Below are 16549 nucleotides of genomic sequence, written 5' to 3'. Positions count from 1 at the left end.
ATCCTTTCATCTTGATTAACATTTGCTTTTGATTTATGCATTTTCAAATAGTCAATTATGATTATAGCTGCTATTGAGTAGGAGTCATCCAACTAACTGTTAGTTATCAATGTACAAGGCTGTGCTGGAATTTGCAGAAGATTGATGGCTTCATTTCAAGTCATTTCTGAACACGAGAGCAAGGAGAGAGAACGCTGCATCATTAAGTCGATGCAAAAAAAATGAGCTTCCCTCATTTTTCTGTTCTGTCACAACAAATCATGGGATCAATCAATGTGTGTGCGTGGGGGGGAGGAGATTTACATAATGCCAGTTATATCAAAGAGATTTAACTTTGGTGCAAACAGGAGTCCATTTAGATTGCATCCTCTGTAAGAAAAAAAGCATACGGATGAATTACATCAAAAGCTATTTTATTTTTGATTGCTTTTGGTTTGGTGTGTCAAGATTTTAGAGAAGATGTTCAGTGGTGTGTCAGGGTAACCAAATGTTATCAAACAGCCAGGCACTGTTTCTGGCTTTCGTTCTACTTTGGGTATCTAAAAGAACATACACAGTGACTTTAGTCCTATTTGTGTAACAATAAAAAACTGTTTTCACAAATTGCCTGTTGCAGAGATGGGAATAAAAACACAGAGAATATAGTGTTGTGATCCTTTTTCTTGAGTTTGTTTCTTTATAAATTCTACACAGCTGGAACCAAATAAAAAGATACATCAACACACCACAGAGGTCACAACAGCGTACCACAAAATATACAGTATACAGTACAGAGAGAGAAGTAAAGCACTGAGAATATCTCCTAAAAAATGAATCCTCCTAAATAAAAACAACAACATTTCTCTCTTCTCTCAGAGCGAGTGGAAAAGCATGGGAAAAGAAAATTCAGTAGTTCCAAAATAAAGAATCCCCCGTTCTAAAAAAAAAAAAAAACATCAACTTTTATACCACATTATTTTTTATATAAAACAGTAAAAATCAAAAAAGGATGCTCCAAGTTCACTTATCTATCTTCGCCTGCCATCACAGGTTTGCTAACAGTCAATATGGCAAGATCAGTAGACAGACATTACAGAATAAAATAGTTGTTTGAGGTGACATTCTTTTAAAAATCAAGGCCATTGGTTCCAGTGTACAACAAAGTAAAATGGCACGTCAACCAGTTATCAAACCTCTCTGGCCTGCCGACAGTGTTGGGGAGGAACAGAAATGCCAGTATTGCATAACTAAACATAGACACACTCCCGCTGTGACACTCAAAAACTCTTTCATTTGGTAAAAATAAAAAGGTACATCACATACTCCAGCAACAACCCCCGATCCCTCCCACACCTTCACTGCTTGTAACAAACTAGAATGAACCCGTGCCAGTGATTTCTACCAGCAGGTGAATCTGTGCCTTTTTTGTTGTCATGGAAAAAAAAACGACAACACAGCAGGCCATAGTTTGAGATTGTCAACCATTTCGCCAAATTCCTCCAAATTGGTAGCAATTACGGTCCCGGGTCAGCAGCTTAGTAACCACAGACACTTTGAACTCCACATCATGCACAATACACCTCCTGCCTAACAGACAGGCCAATAGTAGTATTTGAATTTACAGAGAAAACCGGAGAGCAAAGTGAACGATAGACGTACATAATATACAAGTATGCTGGAAATGGCAAGAACAAATTTGTACAACCTAATAGCTTGCTTATTTGGTGGCATTGCAGCTGAATTTCAAAGGGCAAGCTATTTAAGTGAAAAGATTGGCGTTCTTTAATGCCTGAGCTGCTTCTACGGAAAGCGAACTAGGGATATGGAGGGAGGGGGAGAGGGGGACACAAACATTCACAGGTGGCAAAAGGCAATTTTACAAACAACATTAAAGCCAAAACACAGAGCTTCTTTGAGCGGAAATGTTACAGCTGTGTATGCCAAACATTGGGCTGAGGGATTTATTGTTGTGAGCGTAAATCATTACTTGTTATTGAGGTGAATAAAAGCAGAATGGCACCGTGTGATAATTTTCCCCAATATACCCAGCAGAGAGCAGTGAATTTAAATGCAGACTCCAGGACAGAATAGATGTTGAGTTCTGCAGGCTTGCAGGCAGACGCACTCTCCAGAAAATCACAGTGGCTTAATAGCAGTTTGTGTTTCATTGGGGGCAGATAAGAAAGATTGTGCCACTGTGTTTGGATTGTGTCAGCCATGCCTCGGTGTTCAGCTCTATTCTGCAGAGGAGTCAACCCAAGATGTGATTGGTGAAGAAGAATCAAAAGAAGCTGCGATAATAATGTCATCCAGTGATGTCACATTGTGATTTTGCACAAGTATGGTTTTAAACCTGTGTAGCATATATGGATGGAGTCTCTAAAAAGAAAAAAAGAAGAAACTCCATCCAAAAAGGTGTACTCCAGGTTATAAAACAAGCATAACCAATGCATGTGCCTCCCGAGGTCCCAAAACAAACCAAAGTCCATATTCCACCTCTTGTAGTCCCCACAATCTTGGGTAGTGAATAAAAAGTAGCCCTGTTGTCTTCATAACCGTTCTCCTCCTTCCCTTCATCCCTCTGTTGGTCACTTTCATCGTCTCGATTTATCACTGTGAGAGAAAAACACACAAAAAACATTCAAATATGACCGTGGCTGATTTGCATTTTTCTTTTAAACTTGGATGAAATTAAATGAATAAAATCTTTCATTTTTAAACATGCTCCAATGAAAACTGAATAAAGAATAACTTTAACAACTTTAACTTAACATTACAGCAGCATTATCCAACCTTTACATATGTATTCACTCAATGTATATGGTACTAACTAACTAGAATACAGTAGCGTTATCACAATTACAAAAAAATAAATGATATTCTCATGCTAAATGTCACTGTATGAATTGGTCAATCTTAATTACATGTAGTACAATGGGTATTCCCATTCTTGGTTGATATGTGAAATCTGAATTAGTAACTGACCCAATGCTTTGAAACATCTTGACATATGCTTGATGATATAATATTGCACATTTGATTTCATATCTTATTTATAAAACTTAGGTGGCATATTGGGGGGAATTGTATGCCTTTATTAGAATGCTGGCGTGGAACAAGGGCAGATGTAAAAACAGAATACTGAATACAGTGTTCTGCAGCTGGCATTACTAGCTACTTGTGTACTTAATATAGTAAGACATTCTCCAGAATAAATATGTGTGGCTGAAGCTGCAGCCTTTTCGAAGACAGTTTACAGGGTGATCATTTTTTAATGACATCTCATGAAATAAAAATCTCTTGATAGCATATGGAGAGACCCACTTTCACATCTTCTTGATGTATCCATTTCAAAAGCAAAGAAAGTGTGTCTGCAATCTCCCTGCAGTTGTGAAATGTCACACAGTTTGGCTGTCAGTAGGTTCAAAAATCACATAAAACAAGACTTGCTTAAAATGGCTTTTACATCCCCGTCAAATATGCCTCTACCATAAATTTCATGATGAAAAGTTGTACATTCATGATGACTTTTTCAGAGGATTCTGTACAGCTGTCACACACCATCAACTGAGATGCAGGGACAGCTTTCTCAAACCTGTTTTCTTTTAACTAAATCTGACTCTCAATCAGCATGACGGATGCGTCTGAAGATATTTCAGCTGACTGTAAAGCTTGTGTTTATGTCAAATGCATGACATTTGCTATGAAGGGTCTTGTCGGCACGTTAATGTCCACACATGACATGACTATTCTACAGCTTTTAAGTTGCTTTTGCTTGCTTCTCCAAATAATTGGAATACACTTTAACACATTTACCAAGTAGAAGAAATGTCCACAGAACATGACTACAGGCTTTAGCGCTTGTTCTTGTCTTCTGTCATAAGTCTACATCTCAGCGGCCTGAACAAAACATTGACTCAATGAAAAAAGTGATTAAATGGAATCTATGTTTTCATCCAATGCACTGTCCTAACTAGCAGAAGTGTCCTTGACTTATCCCTGCATAACATTAGTCTGTAGCATCAGGAGTTCCATTCATGCTAAAGTAATAAGCTCACTGTTAACCAAAGCCCAGGTCCACCACCCTTGATGCCTGTATTCATTGGCCTGACCTTTTCCGTGGAGGGTCTCTTGTTGAGGAGACCGGCCTCTTCGTTGGCCTTGTCTGTCTTCATTTCCACCACGATGTCATTGTTCACCTCTCCAATGGCCCTGCGGGGAGAGCGAATGAGAACAATGAAAAAAAGGTGTAAGAAAAGTTAATTATTTGCCTTAAACAACTAAGGGATGTAGACATACATGACCAAAGCATATTTAACGCTGCTGTAGAGAACATTTGGTTTACAGTTTTTCAAATTTCTCTGTAATGATTAGCATACACTGTCACAATACTTTTCAAAAATACGATAAAACTCTCTTCTATTTCATCAAGATACCTGAAACTGACAGAAAACAATACATTTTTGAGGATTATTTCCCTGTAGAGAAATCCAGATCGTCTGACTAATCTGCACACAGATATGACAATATGGGAAAACCCAGCATGTTGCTCAGCATAATGTGAAGCATTGGAGTAATCGGGTCTTTTAGCAGCTCTGTTGTACAAAGAAACTGGCATTTTGTCATTCAAGAGATTCTTAATTTTTCAGAAAGATCACACTTCTTACTTTTATCATCTTTATTTATTTATCCATATTTTGCAAAAAAGCTGGTACATGCTTTACTTCTTTTATCATCCCCGTTTTAATTGCAGAGCCCCTATTCAATTTACTTTGTAAGAGTTTGTTGCCATTTTTTTTCATTACAAAGAACCTCTTTACAACAAGCAACATAGTGTAGTTTACCTTTAATGGTTATTGAGTCATATGAGGTAAACATTCCTCCCTTCCTTCCCTAATCCCCTCTTGTGTACTCACACTTCCTTCTTGTCCTTCTTGCTGCAGGGCAGCTTGCTCTTCTTGTTCAGGAAGTAGATGAGAGCCACCAGCAGCAGGAGCAGCAGAACACACACCACCACGGCTATCACCACCCCGCTGGAGCCTCCCTGCTGCTTGTCAGCTACAGCACCGCAATGGAGGGACACATGGAGGGAGGGACGAAGGGATGGAGGGACGGATGGTGGGGTGGAGGGTTGGTGGGAAGGTGGAGAGGGGTCACAGTGGAGGAGGTGGTAGGAAGATGGGGGAGTTTTTGATTTTGGAGGGGCAGTGGAAGGGAGAGGGTAATCATGAGAAGTGTAGGTGGTGTTTGATTTGTGGGGTAGAAGAGGGAGGCAAGGGGAGGAAAGTCATTTAATTTTGGGGTACCACGAGAGGGAGACGGGATGGAAAGGGGAGGATGGAGAGAGGGGGAGGATGGGTGTCCAGATGAAGACAATGGATGGATGGACGGGTGGAGAGGAGAAGGAACGGGGAGTGGGATGTGGGGTTAGACTAATTTTTGAATGCAACGACTGAAAGTGATGGGACCCAAACAACGGGGCCTGTATACTCACAGATACAACAAGACAGCTGACCAGAGCCAGAAAACACTGAACATACTCACCCATCCACCGAAACTTGTATTACTATACTTGTGAGGACATGACACGGCATATATTTATCAGATTCTATGTTTTAAGAAAACTTTTTGGGGATTGGCTGGCTAGTGTGTAATAGTCCAACATTTTTAGGAAAATGTGGTTGTTGGTGAGATGATCAATGGTTTATCAATGGGATTATGTGGTGGATTTATGTGATGGAGCGTTGTCGGTTATTGTCTTATATCAGGACATTAATGTAATAACAGGGTTTTAAACAGAACTAGAAAGTAACAGGCTTGTTCTCTGACATTAAGGAGAATAAATGAAGTTGTGATGGACAACATCTTCCTCCCTTATCTAAAGTCTGTCCTCTCAGCCACAGCAATACAAGTATGGAAAACACGAACACATGAGCTATCATGAACACAAACATATTAATGCTGTGTGTGCACACACACACATAACTACACAGGGACTTACAGTTCTAGACGAACGCCATACACATGTCAATAGGGTTAGCGATACAGACCTGACTTAAGCACAGGGTTTCCAGAGAGCAGCACTTTGAGAAAAAGAGAGTTTCTCAGTCCCAGAGCATAGCAAAGCAACAATCACAAAACACACACAAACACTGAGAGCACACGCACACAAAAGCTAAGGTTACTAAGTCCTACACACACAGCGCCCCGGCGAGTTGAAACGGCGAGAAGGAAAAGCGAGAAAATAAGAGGGAAGTCGGAAAGAAGAGGGGACCAAAAAGGAGACACAGTGAAGAAACAAAGAGAGGAAAGGAAGGAATAGAATAGATTCCTTTATTGTCCCCAAGGGGCCACAAAAGTTGAAGTATCATCCACAAAATATAGGACAGACATCATACAAAGGTGACAAGAGAAGAAGAAGAATAGCAATATACAATATCCACAGTGTTCGGTAGCAAGAGGGGAAATATACAAGATTACAGTACAGTGGAGGGAGTTGTGTGTGTGTGTGTGTGTGTGCGTGCGTGCGTGCGTGTGTGTGATGGAGGGGCTGGGGCAAGAGAAGTGGGTGCAGGGGGGTTTCTAAATTACAGGTTCTGCACAACACAGAGTCCTGACAGAAGGAGGGAGAAGAGGAGGAGGAGAAGGGAGAAGGCTCTACCTCTGTCGGCCGAGTTGTCAATTGCTGCGAGACAAGAGGAGAAAAAGAAGAAAGGGTTTAGATGGCAGGATGTGGTGCTGGGAAAAGAGTAAAGGAAGCCTGGATTCGGGTGCACCAGCTATTTGTAAAACCATTACTATGTGTATGAAGTCCCTCTTGAGTTCGAAGCAATTGGTTGCTAGGAAACATCTACAGCACCATAGAGTCAAAAGCAATCATCTATGGAGCGGCCGAAAATGAAGTCCTCGTGGCATCACAAACAAAATTAAATATTGAATCTATTTGGCAGGTATCTTTTTTTTTTAAGGATATCTACTGATATGGATGAATGTGTGATTTGAAGTCAGCAGCATTCATCCAGTTTTAGTGCAGAAATAAAATGTATTATATTCTAACCTAGCTGATTAGATTTTGTTATTTAGTCTATTATTGGCATACATCTTGCAATTTGAAATATGAATACAATTTAAAATCTCCATCTTCATTATTAAACAGCATTTTGCCAAGTGTCAGGTCAGATTTGTCGACCATATTCCACATTTCATATACTCTTCACCAAAATGTGAAGACGCTTTTTAATAATAATAACAATGAATCCTTGATACTTCGACATGCAAACTATGGGGAGACCAGGGATCGGACCGGCTACCTTGTGGTTTCAGAATGACCACTCTTCCCATGAGCTACAGGACAATTCAATTAGCCTCGACATAAGAACTAGTTTGTGTTTAATTCAGTGATGCATTAATCTCCATTTAGTAAACACTTAAAAGACAGACACACTACCACAGAGTAAATATAACTCCTTACTACCAACCTCTGAGCATAACGAGGGTGATTGAGAAATCTGCTCAATCTAATTTGCCTAAAAATGATAAATTAAATGTTTGCTGTTAATCAAAAACATATCTCTTCATTACAGCTGATCATCGAAAGCCTTAAGTGAAGAAAACATAAAAGAAAAGGAGGGAGGGAGATAACGTAGCATCACCGGTGCTGTCCTCTCTCGGCACTGACCTCTCTTGAGAGATACCAGGAAGGTCTTGCTATCTGCTCCGTGCTTGTTGGAGACTTCGCAGGTCACCCCGTCCTTCATGACCTCGGCTGTGGCTTGCAGGGTCACGGTGCTCACCACCTTGTTACCTTCCACTGACACTGACTGCCAAGGCCAGCGGATGAAGGGGAGAGAGATGGAGGAAGGACAACATACATTTTTACATATTCCCTCATCACTTCTTGCAGATATTTTGAGTTTGTGGCATGTTTTCCATATAATAAGCCTGGTTCCTATTATTTTGCACACTCACACTCAGTGATGATTTATTCAATATTTCCTTCCCCGAATTCTCAATAACACATCAAATCTGATCTTAAAAACAGTCACTTGTGAAAGCTTAATTATCTCCTCCCTTTGATCTTATATAAATCCCTATTTGCTTCTAAAATGATCAAATCTTTCATGAGGATCATTAAAGTTTGATTTCACTTTATTTAAAGTAATATTTCAATCATGAAAGCCCCTTGTAAGTTTCTTTAAAGCTGCTTCATATAGGACTTTCCTTTCAACTATATCACATCAATATGAAATATGAGAATAATATATTACATTCCATCGTCCCGAAAGCTGTTTCTGTACTTTTTTTTATTGCTTTTGAAGTTCAACAACCAGCATAGCAAGCTCTTCAGATGTTATGAACTCTGCCTCAAACTTCATATACTTTTTCCGCGCTTGTCTTGACTGTGTTTTGACCTTCGTACCTCTTTCCCTGAGGGCTTCCAGGTGAACTGAGGGGCCGGGGAGCCGTAGGCTGAGCACTTCAGAGTCACCATGTCTCCTTCCTTCCCCACCTCTCCAACAGCGGGAGTCTCGATCATCGGCTTTCCTGGAAAGGGTGTGGGAGCCAGTGAACTCGGGAACTTTCCATATAAACAACACAGCAAACGTTTAAATACACGTACACACACGCACACACACAAACACTGTAAGTCATTTTAAGCTGGTTTTAATAATCATATAAGTTCCCCAGTCGAGTGGAAATGTGAGTTAACTGAACCTGAGTTGAACAATTAGTCATCTTGTGTTGTGAAAATATAACAGAAGTCCTTTTGGACTTCAAACTCTTAAAAGGGCCTCTGGCAAGTTTAACCCTCAAATGTTGCATGCTGGGAAATCTGTTCATAAACTGAATTAAATAGAGTCAAGAAAACGTTCAGCAGTATATTCATTCAGTCGTTTGAAAATAAAAAACAATATATTATGAAATTAATTAACTTCAACTAAATGAAACATGTTTATCTCAAGTTAAGGACAATATATACGTTGATTCTACTAAACTACTTAATGGTATTTTGTAAAAGTGCACTAATGGTTTCATCCCATACTGAAAGAAAAGGAAGCCACACCTGCTAAAATATAATAATACAGTTGCTGATGTGTTTGACATCTCTACTTAAGTCTCGTCCAAAACACTGTTTTATTGGTTTTCCTGAACTAGGCTGTGCATGTGTGAATGTTTATGCAGGTGTGTTACCTTTGACAGTGAGGTTGACACTAGCCTGGGCAGTCAGTCCTGGCACAGATGGCACGGCTCCAACACACATGTACTCTCCAGCTTTATCGTAGGAAACAGCTTCTATTGACAGCGTGCCGTCCTGTGAGAGCACCTCAGAGCCCTGGAGGAACACACACAACATACAGAAATAAAAACAATTGCAGTCACGCCATCAGGCCGCAATTCTTTATTTGTATTCTCCGGGAGTAGAACAGCATTGTAAATATCTAGTTTGAAGGCAGACAGCTATGCTGGGAAAGCCAAAGAAAAAGCTTCACACACTGTTCCAAAGAGCAGTGATAACAGATCAAAGTCCGTCCTCCGTGATGAACCTCTTGCAATTACTCTCAACTTCTTCTCATAGGAATCCTTCTTACGGAGAACAAACACGTTCTCTACTCAGAAAAACAGCAGTCTGGGAGTTTCTATTACACCCAGGAGACAAAACAATAGATACACAGGCTGCAACAAACAGGCTCAGCGCAGGAGGAACATTGTGAACCAATTGTTTTGGTATTTTAACTGGAGAAAATACATTTAGAGCAATCCGTTTGTTGTCCATAGAAACAAGACCAGAAGGAGCGCTTTCTGTTACCTTTGACCTTTAATTATTTATAACCCTAATCAGCTGCTGCCGTTCTAGCATGTTTACATTTTCACTCAGACAGTGGCATGTCATGAAGTTATCTGGCTGCTATACTGTAAAACTGAAATCATTCATAGCATAACCTTCCCTGTTCAGTTTAGGATTTATGATAAATAATATAATGTGTCATTACCATTGGTGTTTACACAAAATGGAACCAACACCAGTGTCTGCTCTCCAGTTGCTGCAATTGGCCACAACACAATGCAGCTTGTGTAGCAGGGCCACGACTGTTCTTAAAGGGAGCACTGCGTCTGATCCCAAGGCTCTTGTGTTGGGTGCCAGCTGCACACTAAGTGAGTTCTGGATGTGTCACATTATGAAATGATGTCCTATCCAATGAAGAAAGGTCGCGCTGTTGAGAACTTGCATCGAAAATTAACCAGACATCCCCAAATGTCCAAATATGGATCCCCAGGAAAGGCCGAGTTCATTGTTCAACATCCAGCCAGTGCTGTTAATATGTCAGGAAGATATATTTGTGTTTTAAAAACTGTTATCTAAGAATGCTCAGAAATAATTCTGTGGACAGATGAGGAAAAGAGCAAAGCAGTGTATTGTTAGAAATACATAATGAGGGAGACTAAAAGGAGAAGGGATTAAGTTTGAGAAAGAAATGCAGCACACCTTTTTCCATTGAACAGTGTGCCCGTCAGAGGCCTTGGTCTTACACTGCCACTCCACCTTAGCTCCGACCATGACGACTTGAGGTTCGGCAGGGGTCACATTCACTGGGTCGATGTCTGGCATAGAGAAAATGGAAAGAGAGGGAGGAAGACACATGAAACCTGAGGCCTTCTATACATTCTACGGAGTTAAAGAAGTGTCACTTGAATCACTTAAAGAAACATGTAATAAATTAGCGTGCGCAGCAGAATATCTGCTAAGGCTAATGCATTTATTCTGAAGCGAAGACCATATCGTAGGCAGATTAAAGTCTATTCCATGCTATTTCTGGACTATCTCCGCTTAATAAGTGCGATAAAATCAAATTACGGAGTGTAGTTGGGATAACATTAAAGTAACAGATGAACTGTGAAAAATTGAATTGGATATCAGCCCCCTGAAAGGATTCCATTAAAGCTCTTTCCATTGTAACCCTTTTAATTCTATGACTTACTGATTAAAAGAAGGGCTTACTGCAAAGGCCAAACTTCCCAAATTGGAGGTAAATTGTTCTTAATGTGCATATACTACATTCTGAGGTGTGTGTGTCTTTGGCTCACTCACAGTTGACAGAGAGGGTAATGGTTCCACTCAGGTCAGCATCCAGGTTATCGAAATCTGTGCCTGTGCACTTGTACACACCACCTTCTGTGCGCTTGACAGATTTCAGCAACAGGAGACCACCTTGACCAATGATGACTTTGCCCTGAGGTTGGAAGGACCGGGATTGACAGAGATAAAGAGAGCCACAAGTAAGATTAACACATTTTTATGAAAAGTTGGGATATACAAATCAAAAAAGACACGCACATCTTTAGTGAAGTCAAACTCAGGCTGAGGGTTTCCATCAGTCTCACACTTCATGGTAACAATGTCGCCCTCTTTGATTGGATCAGTGTTGAGAAGGGAAAAGGTCGCTTTCTCAGAGGGATCTACATGAACAAAAACAGACAGGAACAGGTGAAAATTCCTTCTTTGGATACTTTCACACGACAGTATGTCATCAATCAGAGATGTGGAGGCATTCCAGAGGGGATGTTTTACTTTCCCGGTACCTCCTCTTTCCTTGCTTCATCACTCTTCTTTAGCGGAATATTAAATGCCATGACAGTGTTTAGCAGGAGGAAAGAAATGCACCCAATGAAGATAACACTAATAGCTGTTTGTTGATATTGTTCAAAGGGCGTTTGTTTTTTGTTAACGTGAAACAGTAACATGAGGATGGAGGACAGGGAGAAACTTACAGATAAAGCATAAATAAATAGATTCATTTTCTTGAACGGGTTCACCACTTTGGTCCAGAATACAATATCTGAACAACTTTGGTTGGATGGATTGTTATGACATGTTGTACAAACATTTATGGTCACAAAAGGTTAAATGCTAATTACTTGGTGATCCTCTGCCTTTTCCTCTATTGCCACCAGCATGTTGACCTTTTTGGCTTTGAGTGAAACAAATACTATTTCCATGATTGTATAGAGAGAGTCATGTTCCTCTCAGGATCACTGGCTTTTAATGCCATCATAAGGTAAAATTAAAATGTTACAAATACTTTGGTTTAAATACCTGCAGACCTTATGGCATTGCTCTCAGGCTTATTATTGCTAATTAGTCAATGTTAGCATGCTAACACACAAAACTAAGATGGTGGACACGGTAAACATTGTAAGGAGTTAAAGAAGTCCCAAAGGAGAAAAAAAAACTTCTCATCGAATAAGGCTGTTAAAACGACTGCAGTACAAAGCTAATGCACTTACTTACCTGAAGTTAAGCCCATTTCAAAGCCGAGGTTAAGTATATTCCATGTAATTGTTTAGGCTATCTCCGCTTAATGTGTTAGATAAGATAATTTAATTCTGCAGTTGTATTCAGTTTCTTGCAGAGAGACAATTGAGCATTACAACTGGAAACAACGGGGAAACAGCCTGTCTCTGTCCACAGGTGACATAATCCACCTGCCAGTAGCTACAAAGCTCACTAATTAAAACTCTTGCCCGTCCACTCACAGTTGAGGTTGATGGTGATGGTGTCAGACTTCTTCTGTTTGATCTGGTCTCCCGGCATGCTGTACTCCACGGTGCACTGAAACACAGAGTCCTTGTCTGCCTTTTTGGGCTGCATGTGCAGGGTGCTCTTGACAGTGGAGAGACCAGAGGCCTCCTTCACCACCGAGGACATCATATAGAGCTCTGACAGAGAGGGAGGAGAAAAGGCACACAGATTATCTTCTGTTTGGCACGTGGATGTGAAATTAGATTATTTTATTTGTTCATAAAATTCAAATGCCACGTACTCTCTTTGCTGTCCTTGACCTCAGGGAGGGGCTGGTCATCTTTAAACCAGATAATTCTTGGCTGGGGATGTCCGTTCATTGTCACACAGGTACCAATCTGATACACATGGAAAATTGCAGGAGAGACAAAAGAAAGTCGACTGAATACGTGCGTCTTCAGTGTTCACATGAAGTCAGCAACTCACACACAGGATGCAGATACCGTCATGGAAATTGCTCACAAACCTCAGAGCTGGTAGTCTCTCCCACAGAAATGGCCTGACTTGACGGCTTTGTGAGTTCTGGCTTCTCAGGAGCAACTGTGACAAAAAGAAAAAGGGGGGACATTAAACATTTAATGTAAAGACACACTCACTCCACTTGTGAAAATGCAGTCCAATCCACACGCTTGCTGACCTTGTTAATTCAATTGAGCAGTAAATATCCTGCCTCACATAATTCCAGTGGGACCTGGTTCACATGAGCCGATAAGCGTCAAATAACAAAAACAGCACTCCTCCTCTCACTGGCTCACACACATACAACCACAGGTGTAAGTATTCCCTCTAGCTTCTCTGCTTTATTCCCCAGCTCACTTGCTCACATGCAAGGTCATCTTATCACTGCCTGCAGCTGTTGACTGCTTGTAAAAATAAACAGTAGATGGGTATTCCTCTCTCTGTCTCACTCACACTCAAGTCTTTGTGGTTAGTCATTTTTGTTACACTGCTCAGAAAACTGCGGGTTTATTTCTATAACCAATCCCATTCCATATACTGTGTAATGCAGGCAGTCATATGTACACACAGTCATTTGGATGTACAATGAGGAATAAAACTCTCTTATCAGCCTTATGTATTGAGCCAAATAAAGGTTTTTAGCGTACAATAAGTCATTTAAATGTTAACAGTTAAAAGGGAACAATACACAGAGACGCATTGGAAGAGTTATTTTTATCATGTTTTTGTTCAGCAGAATGTTTCCCACTTTATTGTAGGCCTCCCGAGAGAGAGAGAAACCAGGCTATCACTGCAAACCCTCAGGAGACCTCATAACTCAGTTCTATTAAGTTAAGGCAGGAAAGACACACTATAATTATTTCCCAAATGTGTGAAGTGGTCAGATGTGGACACAGAATAATTGTTGGTTTGTGAGTCAGGCTCTTTCTTACCACTGTGGGCATTGAGTACATCTAAAAGGGCCGTTGTCAAATAGCACTGCGTTGAGGAATTGTCGAGCACTGACTGGCCCATTCACAATTAATAGCTTATTTTATGAGACTGCTTTAAACCTCAGAGCCTCTGAGTGCATCAATGTTAATGGTTAACTTGGAAGCTCATTTTTTCCCAAGTGGGAGCTTGACTAGAGAAAGGGTTGTTTTGCTATTCTCCCGACACAAATCCTCCCTATTTAGAGTGATTGATCAGTCCAATCAAAAATGCAAATGAATTGTATTTATATTGGTTATGCTCCTGAATGTTAAGTATGATTGATGTCTGCTCAGTGGTTGCTGAGCAAGGGGAAAAGGACATCGCGCGCTGCAGAAAGGGTCAGCCCTTGGCGACTTGGCGATAAATCTGGACCGTTATTAAGGTGAGATATGAGACATGACAGGTGGGATTGAACTATTCATCAATTGTGTCAAGAGTGATTAGATTGTAGTTAATTGACCTCTGGGGAACTTATCAAAAGGAATAGGTAACCTCAGGCTTTGAAAAAGGTTTGAAAATGTTCCACACAGAAAAGAAAAATTAGCTGAAGTCTGCTCCTCTTTTGACACGTGGACAATTGTGACAAATCATGCTTTATGTTAGCCAACTGTATAAAGAGGTTTTGCATGGACGAACTTAGAGTACGGTATGTGTGAAAAGCAATCTGCAAAACGAATTACATGCATTAGGTACAATTAAGCCCCTTCTAAATGAAAGTATGCATGAACACACACACACAGATCTGATTAGAGCCATAAACCTTTAGCGGCAGTGGCAGTGACACACCAAACCATAAATTCCACTCATTGACAACTGATGTGTTGGTGAGGGGGGATGCTCTTTGAAAAGGTCAAAGGACACTGGCAGACTCACAGAAGACTTTGAGCATCGTGGCGGCATCTCCAACACCAGCGGGGCCAGCGGTGACCTGGCAGTAGAAGACAAGCTCGTCGGCGGGTTGAACCGAGGAGATGGTCAAGGAGAAGTCTTCTCCGATAGTGACCCGCCCAGTCAGAAGGGTGCCTTCATCGCTTTTTCCCTCGCCACCCTGGGAGAAAGCCACGCGCTTCCTGGTTCCATGCTCCTCCTAGATGTATGGATAGGTAGAAGGAGATGTAGAAAGACGGTGGAAGAAACATGAGGAGCAATGGAAGAAGGAGAAATAAAACAAAGTAACAGCAATCAGTGAGAGAAAATGCAAATGAATACAATAATAAAATTTAAAAGATCTTTTTTTTACAGTGCAGTCATTTATGAAGCATTTAAGACCACGTGGACATCACACGCTTTCACGGCCCAAAAAATATTTTTCCTGTCAATGGATAGAGAACATCTGTAAATGACTTACAATGTACCACTCCACGACAGTGTTGCTTGGTGTCGGTGAGACAGTATATGTGCAGGGCAACTTGGCAGTCTCTCCTTTCAGCACCTCCACTTTAGGAGTCACGTTCACAGTCACATCACCACTACAAACTGTTGAGAAAAACACACAAAGTCAGAGAGTAAGAATATGATTAATGCCTCAAGCACAGGAAGCCACAAGGACCGGTGGTAATGTGTTAACGTGTTGCATCGATACCAGACATGACAGGTTGGTTTACAAAAAGTCTAACAGTCAAGCAGTCGTTTGCTGCAAAGGATAGCGAGCTACAAGTATCAGTATTCCCTTGAAGGTCCATGAACAGCAGTAAAAACTGTTAAGGGACCCCGAGGGAAGCTAGAGGGCCCTCGTCGCTGTCGGCGTTCTCCATTCAATAGAGACATTAGGAAGCACAAATTGTCCCATATATAACGATGGGAGAGAGTAGCAGCTAGGGTACAGGATGGACCCAAACTGGTTCCAGCAGGGATAGGGAACACTCTATACAGCCTAGCTATGGAGAAACAGCGTGACAAGGTGATTGCATTACAGCGAGGAGAGGCGGGGGAAAGGGAAGGGGAAGGACGGAGAGCTAGAGGAAGGGGAAGGAGTTCCATTTGTGCTAATGAAGTCACTGCAGCACATACAGTGTCATAAATCCTGGTACAGTAACGCATGAGTCCACTGTGTGGTGAGTGGGAAGCTCTAATGTTGGGAAAGAAAGGACAATGTTGTTAAATGAAGTTATCATGATATGGAGGACATATTTCATAGACTATGCAGTTTGATATGCACGGCCACTTGGCAGGCTTGTGTGACAACCTCTATGGAAATAAACTACAACTAGATTGTTTTTATAAAGTAAATAATGGATGCATCAGGACAAACACTGACAGCATTGAGTGAAGTATTGTTAAAGCCCCCATAGATCTACACTCAATTCAATATTCATATTCTGGACACATGTGTAGCTAATAAACAACCCAGACTCACACTCTGTATGATAACATAAATTAATCATGTCATCAATTTCTGGACTACAAAATCCACACTTAAATAATGTATTTGTTGTTCGAAACCGAGAGTGAAGAGGATGGCCTTCTGGGAATCCTAGCGGTTCGACAGGGTAGTTTTAATAACAGAGCAGAGAAATGTAGAAGGGGAAATGAAAGAGTGTTTGCTCAAAATGTCTAAAG

General features: G+C 40.9%; 1 protein-coding gene across 1 annotated transcript; it reads right to left on the bottom strand.

Moving 5' to 3' along the window:
* Nucleotides 1–407: 407 nt before the first annotated feature.
* Nucleotides 408–15579, bottom strand: bcam (basal cell adhesion molecule (Lutheran blood group); the record flags this gene model as incomplete). The annotated part of the gene is made up of 15 exons (XM_079228042.1): nucleotides 408–2592; nucleotides 4092–4191; nucleotides 4896–5037; nucleotides 7658–7799; nucleotides 8399–8523; nucleotides 9172–9313; nucleotides 10466–10581; nucleotides 11069–11210; nucleotides 11315–11436; nucleotides 12514–12696; nucleotides 12801–12897; nucleotides 13026–13099; nucleotides 14864–15077; nucleotides 15339–15466; nucleotides 15573–15579. 15 exons carry the CDS (start codon nucleotides 15577–15579, stop codon nucleotides 2590–2592), a joined length of 1737 nt encoding a protein of 578 aa, XP_079084168.1. The 3' UTR covers nucleotides 408–2589.
* Between the last annotated feature and the right edge of the window lie 970 nt (nucleotides 15580–16549).

The sequence above is a fragment of the Taurulus bubalis genome, assembly GCF_910589615.1.
Source record: "Taurulus bubalis genome assembly, chromosome: 12".
NCBI lineage: Eukaryota > Metazoa > Chordata > Actinopteri > Perciformes > Cottidae > Taurulus > Taurulus bubalis.
Note: the sequence above shows the minus strand (reverse complement) of the source record. Positions and strands in the feature narration are given on the sequence as shown.